Genomic DNA, 12,313 nt, shown 5'->3' with positions numbered 1-12,313 from the left:
GCTGGCAACTGGGTACGCTGTGGTCTTTTTCAATCGGGAGGGAGAGACAAACTCCCGACTGCTCTGAACTCCAGTTCCGGGCGAGACTCTGGGGACCCAGACTCATACGGGGAGAAACTGGACTGTCTGGCATCGGGCGGAACGCGAGGGCGGCTTTCTCTGAGGTGGTCGCAGTGATCTTTGTTCCTGCATGGGGTTGCGGGACACAGAGACCCAGGGACCTATCTGGGGCAGGGCCATTGGGCAACCATTGCTGTTTGCACCGCCTGTGATTCCCTGAGACCAAGCCCCAACCAAGCTGTGTGCAGAGACATTTGCATATGAATGGCCTGGCCTTTTGCAACCTAACCAACTGCAGCTGGGTCAGAGAGCTCCAGAGCCTCCTGAAGAAGGCCCAAGGCTTGTCAGCAGCCTGCACTGCTTCACAGCTGGGCCTCATCTGGGCCCCTCCAAACCCCAAACTAAGAAGAGGAATCTGCAGATCTCTCTGTAGCTCCTGCTGGGTGGCCTCAGGCAGAGGCTAAATTAGCACCTCCTTGGAGATCCAAGAGCCAGTGTACCCAGTGGTCAGTGTGAGACCATCCAGATTACAACTCCTCAGATCCGTAAGGGACACACTCAGGGGGCAGACTCAGTGAGCACCAAAGCCCCACTGAGGCAAGTCCTGCCTCATAAGGGTGTCTCCAGCACAGCAGTTCTCCCATTGTATTCAGAGCTGATCCTCACAGCCAATTGGTCTGGAGGTCAATTCCTCCCAGTGATACCAACAACAATCAAGGCTTAACTACAACAAGACTGTGCACACAGCCCACAAAGGGGTGTACCAAGAGTGTCCACCTCAGGTAAATGGGGAGGCTGAGCCACTGGGCCCTATAGGACACCTCGCACACAAAGCTACCCTACCAACTCAGGGAAGCAGCAAAAATGCAGAGATAAAGAAACAGGTTACAAATGACAGAAATGGAGGAAAGCAAACTATTGGATATAGAGTTCAAAACCATGGTTATAAGGTTACTCAAGAATCTTCTAGAAACCTCCGAGAAATTTAGTGAGACCCTCAAGGATATGAAAAAAGACCAATTAGAAATTAAGCATACGCTGACTGAAATAAAGAATAATATACAGAGATCCAACAGCAGACTAGAGGATCCCAAGAATGAAGTCAAAGATTTGAAATACAAAGAAGCAAAAAACACCCAACCGGAAAAGCAAAAAGCAAAAAGAATCCAAAAATATGAAGGTAGTGTAAGGAGCCTCTGGGACAACTTCAAGCGTAACAACATCCAAATTATGGGGGTGCCAGAAGAAGAGAGCAAGATACTGAAAACCAATTTGAAGAAATCATGACCAAAAACTTCTCCCACCTGGTGAAAGAAACAGACTTACAAGTGCAGGAGGAAGCGCACAGAACCCCAAACAAGAGGAATCCTGTGGGGTGCGGCTACAGTGTCTGGACAGGTTCAAGCCTCGGACTGATGAGAGGGCACAGTCCTCTCATGGCTCCGTGCACGTCCCAGCGTGGAGGGCAGAGCCTCCCAGCACCATTGTAGCCAACAGCTGGAGTTGTCAGCTTGAACCTGTGGTCCAAACACGTGGCCCCACGTGCCTGAGTGATGTGGGCTTGACAGAGTTCAGGTGCATGTAACTGAGTAGGATCGAAACCCACGAGGATGTTGTAAACATCTTGACCACGCCCTTCCTTTGCCTCGTGACATCTGCTGTAAAATAAAGACACGGCCTGTGGTCCGTGGCGCTGTCGCTAGCTCTCCATCAGAGAGGCAGTGTCCTACCCAGACCCAGCTTCATCCTCTTGTCTGTCTTTTCTCAATCCTTTCATCGCCCCCACTCGGGTTCACCCTTGGCCATGCTGTCGTAGCACAGAATCCAAAGAGGACCACACCAAGACACATCATAATTAAAATGCCAAGGGCAAAAGACAAAGAATATTAAAAGCAGCAAGAGAAAAACAGTTAGTTACCTACAAGGGAGCACCCATACAACTGTCAGCTGATTTTTCTCAACAGAAACTATGCAGGCCAGAAGGGAGTGGCAAGAAATATTCAAAGTGATGGATAGCAAGAACCTACAACCAAGATTACTCTACCCAGCAAAGCTATCATTCAGAATTGAAGGTCAGATAAAGAGCTTTACAGATAAGAACAAGCTAAAGGAGTTCATCACCGCCAAACCAGTATTATATGAAATGCTGAAGGGTATTCTTTAAGAAGAGGAAGAAGAAAAAGGTAAAGATAAAAATTTTGAACAACAAATACATATCAACAAGTGAATCTAAAAATAGAGTGAATAAGAAATATGATCAACAGAATAAACTGGTGAATATAACAGAATCAGCGTCATAGAAAGGGAGTGGACTGACAATTCTCGGGGGAAAGGGGTGTGGGGGGTGCGGGAAGAGACTGGACAAAAATCGTACACCTACGGATAAGGACAGTGGGGGTGGTAAGGGCATGGGGTGGGGTGGGAACTGGGTAGAGGGGAGCTATGGGGAGAAAAAAGAACAACAGCTGTAATAATCTGAACAATAAAAGACTTACTAAAAAAAAAAAAAAAAGGGAGCAAACAGAATGTGCCATACAGGGCCATGGACATTTAGACGCAGAAGGGAGCCAGCTGATCTAACTTGTTCAGAAACAAGACCGTGCCCTGGCTGGTGTGGCTCAGAGGATAAAGCGTCAGCCTGTAGACTGAAGGGTCCCGGGTCCTATTCCAGTCAAGGGCACAGGCCCAGGTTGCGGGCTCCATCCCCAGTGTGGGCATGCAGGAGGCAGCCGATCAACGATTCTCTCTCATCATTGATGTTTCTCTCCCTTTCCTTTCCTCTCTGACATCAGTAAAAATCTATTAAAAAAACAAAAAAAGGAACAAGTTTGTGGCCCGGCAGGCGTGGCTCAGTGGTTGAGCATCAACCTAGGAACCAGGAGGTCACAGTTCGATTCCTGGTCCGGGCCAGGCTGCGGGCTCCATCCCCTCTACCTTCCTCTTTAAAGTCAATTTTAAAAAATTACGTAAACATTTAAAAACTAAGAACAAGTTGGTGGTACAGATTCGAATCCTGCCCAGCTTCCTGTAACTAAACCAGACTCACGCCCGCACTCTGGGCTCCTGCGGCTCTTACCTGCGCGGTGACAGCCGCCAGGCCCGAGCGTCCTTCAGTCTGGGGTCCAGGAGGATGGGCCCGCTGGCTGGCGTTGCAATGCCTGTCCATCGCCGCTGTTACCAGGGCAACCTGCGGGCCACCGCGAGCCCTGCCCTCCAAGCACCAGGCACTGGGTCGGCGCTCCCACTCCGCGGCCAGCTTCTGGGAGCCCACCCCTCCGTCTCCCTGGTCCAGCAAGCCGGCCGCGCTACCTGGGGGCAGGGTCCCCTCCCCCCGCCCCCCTGCACGGGCAGCCCCGCTCCTCTGGCGGAGCCTACTGACCAAGGATGGAGAGGATGCTGGGAGCAGCCCAGACCACCGCACGCATCCACCACAGGAACCCAGGAGGAGGCTGCATGGACGCTGCCTGCCTACAGGGAACGCTAAGCGCCCCGCCGTGGCAGAGGGCAGGGCAGCCGCGGAGGAGCGACATCAGCCGCCGGAGCCTCTGCCTGAGGACGAAACGGCGGTAACAGCACGCACAAGGGAAGACTGGGGAGCGGGGCGGGGGTGCAGCTTTTCACGCTCGGCTCTGGTTTCCATGCGGTTACTGAACAAGACAAGGAACTTCTGGTTCTGAAGGCGGGGGGAACTGAGGTCTGGAAGGGCCAAGTGCACCCCATCCCGGCAAAATGGCGCCTCTCCCGCTGACATAAGATTCCGAGGTGCAATCCCACCAAGGAGGGGGTGAAGGACATAAAGCCACTGTTCTGGCTCTCAATTCTCCCACTGTCTGAGAGCCACTGCCATGGAGCAGCATGTGGCTCAGCGCCCTCGTCACTGCCTCACCGTGTGCTTAGGAGCCGTCACAGCAGCCCCCCAGCCCGCCGTGTTCCCCCACACGGGGAAGTCGCGGATGCAGCCAGAGACGGGAGTTAAAATCCAATCCCCTCCCTGGCCCACAAACAAAACAAATACAAGCAAGTACATTTCTTTACTTAAAGTATCTTTCTCTTATGGGAAAAAATGTCCCCTTAAAGCACATTTAAGTGCTCCCCGCCTCTTGTAAAGTAACCCACTTCAGCATAGCAAAACTAAAGGCCGTTTCTCTTTCCACAGTCTGCAGCTCTCGAAAACCAGCCCGGAGCTGCTGTAAACTGACCTGCATCCCGTCACGCCCAACCTGGCGCTCTTGGTCCCACAGCTACATACGTGCATTTCAGTGAAGGAACGTTAGGTCACGAGTTCACGTACAGCCCACCAATGAGGCGGGTCACTGACACAGGGCAGCTGTCACCTGCTCAACGCTCAGGACCCGGTACCGAAGACCCAGCGCCAAGGACTCTAGCCTCCTGGTTCTCCCACTTGAAGACTCAGAACATTCTCTACTTTGGTTCCTGATTTCTACGCTGAGTCAACGATAAAGGCTGGCCCAGAGGCAGTGCGGTCTGGCCAGCAGCTCTGAGCACTGCGGACAGACGACAGCCTTCAGCCCTCTCACCAGGAGACCTCATATTCTGGACACAGACATTCCCTCGAAATAAACATTAACACTTTGTTCTGAAACCTAAGGACACAAAACACAAAGTTTTCCCTTCTCTTCTGATGGTCCAATATATTCCTTCTTCCACATTAAACCTGACTTTCCAGATGGGCAGGAATTCTCTGTGCAAATCTCCAGCACAAAGCTACTCAGGACATGTGACTTGTACTTGGAAACACTTCACAGTATGACGTCCAAGGTGCACAGAAGGCCCCAGTGGTCACTGGGAAATCGGCCACAGTCCAGCTTTTCCAGCCCAAGGAGATCCAGACTCTGGGGAATGATATGGCCGCCTCCCTCTGCCGCTCGGAAAAATATCCGATCAAAGCGATGCCTACAGGTGGCCCGGATGCCGAGGTTCGAGTTCATCTGCGTATCCCACGTGTACTGGCAGTGCTTAGGTTTGCCCAGAAACTCCCAGACATCCGAGATGTTGCCGGGTAAACCCCCGCATTTGGTAACCTGAAAAGACAGAAAACTCTGTAAGATTCAAGGGTTTTCCCCTAAATTAAAATGGCGACTTGGAAACATTAAAAATCTGCAAATAACAGGATTACTTCATTATAGTCTAAAATATTTTTTTCTCTGGCTCTATTTTTGTTCATTAGTTTATGTTGTTTTATATGTAAATGTGGAAGATGCCATTTATATGATCCAATGCCAATTGCCTTCAGTTCTATTTGAAATTTACTAACAATATTAATTCTTCCTTTTTTCATTCACTCGTGTTTTTTTTTTTACCGATAAGTTACACATAAAATTTACCATTTAAAAACATACATATACCAATGGCATTAAGTATATCCACATAATTGTGCAGCCAGACCTTTTTGGCTTATTTTCTAATCAGGTTGTCTTTTTTGAAGAATTTCTAACATTTTAATACAGATCATCATGTCTGGTTCATTCCAGCTTCAGTGCCAAACCTGGGACAGGCACGGCTTCAGCTTCTCCTGTCGTGGCTGCTTGGACTTTGAACGTCACACTACGCTGCTTTTTCTTGATCTTGACAATGTGGCATGCGTTGGCCTGGCTGTGGGCAGGAAGTCCTTCATTGCCTCCATTTTGTGAGGCGCGCAGCCAGCACAGTAAGTGGCAAGAAGCGAAGAGGATGAAAACAAAATCAGGTTCTTATTGTTGGCTTTTCTTGTGAGAGTTCTTTACATATTCTGAACACGAACTGCTTGTCGGATACACGATTTGCAAACATTTCCCCGCATCCCCTGTCGCCTTTTCACTCCGCCGATGCACACAAGTTTATCTCCACGACATCCACCTCCCTCCTTGCTCGTGGCTGTCTGTGCTGCTGGTGTCATGCCCAAGAAGTCACCGCCACGCCCGCATCAGGACGTTTCCCCTCGTTCCTGCTGACGTCAGGCCTTGGGTCCACGCCGAGAACTGCGATACAGGATGTGAAGGCCCAACTTCACAGTCTTGCACGTGGTATCAGTTTCGAACACCATTTGTTGAAAAGCGGAACTGAAGTCATTCAGTCCCTCAACCAGACACCAGAAACCGCTGCCATCAACAAGTCAATCTGTGAACAGCCGACAGAAGCCACCGTGCCGGGACAGCGCACCCAGGAGGCCGAGCCGCCTCCTCCCGTGGGGAGCTGCCTTCCCGGGGCAGAGTCCTCACCGCACTGCTCTCCTGCCCCTGGAGCTGCCGCGGGGCCTGAGCAGAATCTCATGTCCGATCGCTTTCCGGCTGCCGTGAGCGGGGCCACGGGGGGAAGGCGGGTTCTAAGTCTATAAAGGCCCTGAGAAACCTCACGTCGCAACTGGACGGAGGAAAGACTTTGTTCAGACCTGGACACGCGGTACCAGGAAAAGGGGGGCGACCATGATGCTCAGCTCTTTCTGTCCTCACCTGGCAACCAGACCCACGATGAGCGTGCCTTTGCTAAGCTCCCTCACCACCGCTCCCCCCGAGCCCGCGTTAACCCACACCGTCCTGCGTGGTCGCACCCGCCCCGCTTCCCCCCCCACACAGCAGGCCTCCTGCCTGCTTCCGCGATGCGGGACAGAGCACGGCCGAGTCCATACTGCTGGTTTTCCACCTGTAAGGGCCAGGGCCCATTTTACCGCCTTCTTCAAAAGGAACCGGAATCGGCTTCCACAGCAGAAACCTGCCCTCAACACCGAACTGCTGCTGCCACTCACCTCTTGGTCCCTTAAGTTCGTATCTCCCGCAAATATAACGGTGGCCGACTCTGGAGCCTCCTGCATTTTCTTTAAAACCATCTTAAACTGATTCGCGCGTTCCTCCGCATGCCCCCGGGTGCTCTCCAGGTGGGAATTCATAAGGCACAGCTCGTTTCCCGACACGCTCGCCTGACACGGGACAAACAGGCACAGCTGTTACGTCAGCCCCAATGCTGACCTCTGACCCCAGGATCAGCAGATTAGCCACTGGCTGGGGCACACCCACGGAAGGGAGCTTGCTCATCGTCACGGTGCTGTTCCTTCCAGCGCAGGACAACGCATTTAGGAAGAAAAACCACTTTAGAGAGTGAACGTGGAACATTAACAAACCTTTCACATTCTCAGAAAACATCTAACAAGTCAAGGGTTTTATTTTTACAAGATTGTGTCTGTTTGAAATTTATATAAAAACGTAACTTACCGAGTTCTTTAAGACTAATAGAAGAATCTATGAGTGAGGAGCAAGTTCTCTGTAAGGACAGCAGTGAGCGAAGAAAAAGAACCCCACCCTGGCACTACAAAGGAGAGCCTGTGCTTTTCTTAAAAAGCAGTGGATCTTTAAAGATCACTCACATGCACACACAGAAGGTTTCTCATCATTTGTGTGTTTGGGAAAGGGATGATCTCGTGGCTTTTCAATTTCACTCTTGATTTCTTCAGCATTATGGCTGTGAAATACCCGTCGTCATGACCTGCGGATGTTTGTAGAACAGAATTTCAGGTGAGAAGACACTAGTATAACAGGTTTCCCACTGAAGATTTTATAACAAACAAGTAGATACTTAAGTGGATCTCAATCTTAAAGTAAACTATGGTTTCAAAATAGCTGAAGATGGCCAACCACGTCCCTGTGTTCACCTGCCCCTCCCCAAGGTCACGGAAGTACGGAGAAATAGAAAAGTAAACACGACTTCACGCAGGTGCCACAACTAGCTAACGGTGCCAACAGGAAACAAATAAGTTGGAGCAATTCCTGAAGACAGAGTAGATGAGACAAACTGAGGCAAGTTGACATGCATTTACTTCTCACTCGGAAGCCCAGGAAAATTATTATAAATGAATAGAACATTTAGAAGATGTAAAGCTGCAAGAAGAAAAGAGAACAGAAGAGGCAGTGATGGAGGCTTCCAACAGTTTAAAAAAACCAAGTGGATGGAGGAGTGGCAACTGGTTTATCAGAACAGAGGATCCAAAAAAGAAGAAAAAGATAAGGAAAAAGGAGGAAAGAATGAAAAAAGAATGGAAGGGAAAGGAAGGGGTCGGAGGAAGGCTGGAGAGGTGGCAGGAGAGGGACACAGAGAGGGACGAATTTTCCTGAACTGAAGGTCACAAACCTCCAGACTGAAAGTTCCTTCCAAGTGTTCAGAATAAATGAGAAAAAAACCCAAAATACAAAAAACCACCCAAAGAACACTAGGATGGAAAAGAAGACCTTCAAAGCTTAGGGAGAGCGGAGGCCAGGAATTAGTAAGGCTTTAAATTTATAATCAACAATGGAAACCGGAAAACACTGACAATACCTTTCTGCCTAGAAATCTATGTGCAGCCAAACCACCAGCCAGTTATGGGGATGAATCACAGGGGTTCACAAACCCCCCCCCCCCACACTCACTCTTTCTTAGAAGGGATTCCAGAATGTGCGCCAATAAAATGCGGGAGGACACCGCGAAGGCACGGGTTCAGAAAACAAGAAATCCAACCAGGAGCGAGAAAAAGAATCCCCAGGAGAAGGCAGAAAAGCCGTCCCACAGAGAGAGCAGGAAAGAGACGGAGCCCTCTCCTCAGCAAGTCTGGATTAGACAGTACGTCAAAGCAAACCACAGCCTGAGGAAAAGGGAAAGGCGACGGGAACATGGGACTGAGCCCAGAATCATGACATGTAGCCAAAGCGGTAAAAACAAAACAGGTGGAAAATAAAAAAAATAAAAAATAAATTATTTAGAGTAAAAAGCTAGAAGAAAAAAAAGTTTTGAAAAAGCATAACCACATGAAGCTAATATAGCATGTGAATTATAACTGAAAAATTAAGAATCTGGAAAAAAGTATAACTACAATGCAATTATCACACTTAAAATTTTTAATGATTTAATGTCACCAAAAAGCTACTCACTGTTTCAAATTTTGACAATTTACATTTTCCTGAGGTATCATTCATTTCAAACACTTTCTCACATCAAAGCTACATCAAATATTCTCCTATGGTTCTCTCAGTATTGTGTGTCTGGCTTGTTTGCTTAAACTTACTGTGTTTGAACTTTATTTTTTGTCTCTGCGCTCCAACAGGCTTTGATTGGTTTCTTTCATTGACAGGTTTTTCAAAGAAAAAGACAAGTTAAATGACAGGAAAGCCGTTACCTGTAATAATCTCATAGCTGCTTGCTTTCTTCTTTAGCAAGCTGTAATACGGGGGAATGACTTCCTGTAGAAATACCACGTCTGGGCTGTACCTGTTTAAAAACATCGGGTATGATGAACAGCAGGCATGTGCCATTTCATGTGCGGTACCTAGATCAGCAAAATACCACCACGTAAGAGAAATGCAAAGCTATGACCGTCTCAGACACCCACTAGTCACTGTTCATGCTGCTCCTTGGTAACGATAAAATGAGAGATCTGTGCTATTTCACACACAATACTGCGGATTAATTTAAAAAACATATACGTGACACCACACTGTGAAGTTGTTTAGAATCACGGACAACAGGAAGCAGTAATCTGAGAGGCACCCCAGTCCTGCACCCCGAGGGACACGTCACGTGTGATCACCCCTCCGTCCTCTGGGAACAGTGATCCCCGACGAAGAAAACAGCCCCGGAGCGCCGTGGCCACCGGTGACTCCACAGGGGACAGCCGGCGTGGCAGACGCGGAGCCGCTGGCCACGGTCACACACGAAGGCTAGCGAGCTAGAGCACGGGAGGCTTCCCGCAGAGGTCTGCTCCTGCCCGCCCTCCCGCCACCCTGGGCGCTGGACCGGAATTGGGGTCTCGGCCCTCTGCACGCGGGGAGACGCGACCCGCCACCCTCCCACAGCAGCGCGAGCACTCACAGAGCGATGGAGGCGCACACCCCTTGAGCCCGCTCCCACAGGTTGTTCAGGTCCAGCCCGTCCACGTTCCAGGTGACCAGGGAGAAGGCGCTGCCGTCTTCCTGCCGAGGGGGCCCAGCGGAGCCGCCGGGGTCAGGCGCTTCCTCGTGGGTGAGGTCCACGCTGCCAAGACCAGAGTGAAGCAAAGCTTTGCAGACGGCCTGCAGCGGCTCGATTTAACAAGTGCTTCCACGTGTTCGCCCCTCACCTCACAGGTGAGGACACCCCAGTCTCCGCCAGCAGAAGTCCCGACTGAGGAAGACAGACGCCTCCTTGTCACCCAGGTGCGTGCTCACTTACAGGTGAGAGTGAACTCAGGCCCCGCCATGCCCTGATTTGTAAACTAGGACCCGTCAGACCGAGACGTTCCCACATTATTTGGGTTCATTTTAAATCTTGTTTCTGAAAGCGCAGAGCCGAGCCCTGGCCGTGTGGCTCAGTGCGCTGGGCTTCGTGCCTGCACCAAGGCTGCTGCTTCGATGCCAGCTCTCACACGGGAGTCTCTCCCCACCTCCTCCTTTCTCTCTCTAAAAACCAATAAAAAATCTTTTCCTCTTTTTTTTTTTTTTAAGTAAAGGCCTGTTCACATTTCGCCAACTGTGCTACTAGGTCCTCACCCAGGACCTGGCACGTTCTCTCGTCTCCGTTAATCCAGAATCGTCCTCCAGTCCTTGCCTCTCGTGACCTGGGCACGGGGAAGCACAGGGCCCCGTACTTTGTAGAGGGTCCCTCAGGAGGGCCTGCCTGGTGTTTTCCTAAGATTGGACTCGGATTACCTGCTGCTGGGGAGACACCGAGGGCTAGAGTGTCACCCTCGCAGGAGGCACCGACCGTGGGCTTTGTCCCAGCACTGGTCCTGCGGCCTGACCGCCTGGTCCCGGTTGGGGTGGTGTCTACCCCATCCCTCCCCGCCCAGCGATGCCTCCCCCTGTAGGGAGCCTTCTGTGGGCCGGCGCTTTGGGCCTGTGCGAACACCTCGTTTCCCATCCACCATCGGTCATTTCTGTCTGAAATAATTCCCGCTGCGGGGTGCTTTTTTCTAATCCCATCACGCCCTCTCCAGTTCGCATTCTCCTCTAAGGGCAAACGTACGGCGACCGGGAGGGATCCGGATTTTATTCTGCAGATGAAGCCTGCTGTCACTCGCGATCACAGGGCAGGGGGTGCATTTTACAGAAAACCACCGTTTGCACGTGGAGAGTAAACAATAGACAGAGCCCAGCGAAGAGCATCTGACCCAGGAACCAAGAGGTCACGGGTTCGATTCCGGATCAGGCACAGGCCCGGGTTGTGCGCTTGACCCCCAGTAGGGGGCGTGCGGGAGGCAGCTGATGGATGATGCTTCTCTCATGGATGTTTCTCTCTCTCTTCCTCTCTTTAAAAATCAACAAAAAATATGAAAAACAAAGTAAAAACAGTCAATACAGGACGCAGGCGGACTTCCAAGCCACCATGTTTCCATAGAGGCTTCTGCCTCATTCCTTTGTTTGGAACCTCTCGCTGGCATGTTTCCTGCCTTGGAGTGAAGAACAGTTCGGAGGGTGCCGCCCGCACTCCCCCTCCTCCCGGGGCGCCCCCCACTCACCAGGACCCCGGCGCGGGCGAGGTCGCGGGGTGGCTCGGGAGGGCGCCCTCCTCCGCTCGCGGCTCGAAGTAAGCGTTCAGCGCCCTCTGAGGAAAGCAGGCACACGGGGTGGGCTCTTGAGCGCGGCCCGGCCCGCCCCCCACCCTGCACCTTCCCGGGCCCCGCACCCTCCCAGGCCCTGTACTCCCGTGGCCCTGCACCCCCACCTGGTCCTGCACACCACCCCGGGCCCTGCACCTTCCCGGGCCCCGCACCCTCTCCCCAAGGCCCTGTACCCCCGTGGCCCTGCACCTTCCCAGACCCTGCACCCTCCCCCGCCCTGCACCTCCCCCCCAGGCCCTGTACTCCCGTGGCCCTGCACCCCCACCTGGTCCTGCACACCACCCCGGGCCCTGCACCTTCCCGGACCCTGCACCTCCCCCCCAGGCCCTGCACCCCCACCTGGTCCTGCACACCACCCCGGGCCCTGCACCCCGGGCCCGGCGCGCACCTCCACCTCCCAGGCGTTCTCCGCCAGGTAGCGCCGCGCCACAGCGACATCGCAGCTGGCGACGGAGGTGAAGTCCGCACACAGCAGCAGCCGCTTCTTCCCCGCCGCGTCCCCGTCGTCCGGCCCCGCCTCCGGGCCGCTCTCCGGGCTGCGCTTCCGCTCCATCGCCGCGGATTCTCACCGCCGCCCGCCGCTCTGCGCAGGCGCCCGCCGCCGCGAGGCTCCCGCGTCAACCGCCCGGCGGGGAAACGTGGGCGGCGCTGGGAGGGCGGTCGGCGCGGCTGCGCAGTGGAGGAAGGAACGGCCGG

The 12,313-nt window shown here is 52.3% G+C and overlaps 1 protein-coding gene across 2 annotated transcripts; it reads right to left on the bottom strand.

The window, feature by feature from the left end:
* Positions 1-4,032: 4,032 nt before the first annotated feature.
* On the bottom strand, positions 4,033-12,203 carry TDP2 (tyrosyl-DNA phosphodiesterase 2). 2 transcript variants are annotated; one of them, XM_079762158.1, is made up of 7 exons: positions 11,957-12,203; positions 11,516-11,601; positions 9,892-10,053; positions 9,200-9,291; positions 7,418-7,536; positions 6,803-6,973; positions 4,033-5,102 (listed from the first exon to the last, which is right to left on the bottom strand). In XM_079762158.1, exons 1-7 carry the CDS (start codon positions 12,053-12,055, stop codon positions 4,821-4,823), a joined length of 1,011 nt encoding a protein of 336 aa, XP_079618284.1. In that variant the 5' UTR covers positions 12,056-12,203; the 3' UTR covers positions 4,033-4,820. The 2 variants fall into 2 exon arrangements, with proteins under 2 accessions (XP_079618284.1, XP_079618283.1); XM_079762157.1 differs by having other exon boundaries at positions 4,038-5,102; positions 12,006-12,203.
* Positions 12,204-12,313: the final 110 nt, after the last annotated feature.

The sequence above is a fragment of the Cnephaeus nilssonii genome (assembly GCF_951640355.1).
Source record: "Cnephaeus nilssonii genome assembly, chromosome: 21".
NCBI lineage: Eukaryota > Metazoa > Chordata > Mammalia > Chiroptera > Vespertilionidae > Cnephaeus > Cnephaeus nilssonii.
This window is presented reverse-complemented; position numbering and strand designations above follow the sequence as displayed.

Bases quoted from the DNA above. Each gene is read 5' to 3' on its own strand.
- TDP2 (XM_079762157.1), bottom strand. From the start codon at position 12,170: ATGGAGCGGAAGCGCAGCCCGGAGAGCGGCCCGGAGGCGGGGCCGGAC. The intron at 10,054-11,515 runs GTGAGTGGGGGG...TGGTCTTGGCAG, and splicing joins TCGCCCGCGCCGGGGTCCTG to CGTGGACCTCACCCACGAGG. The intron at 9,292-9,891 runs GTGAGTGCTCGC...GTTTTTAAACAG, and splicing joins GTGTGCGCCTCCATCGCTCT to GTACAGCCCAGACGTGGTAT.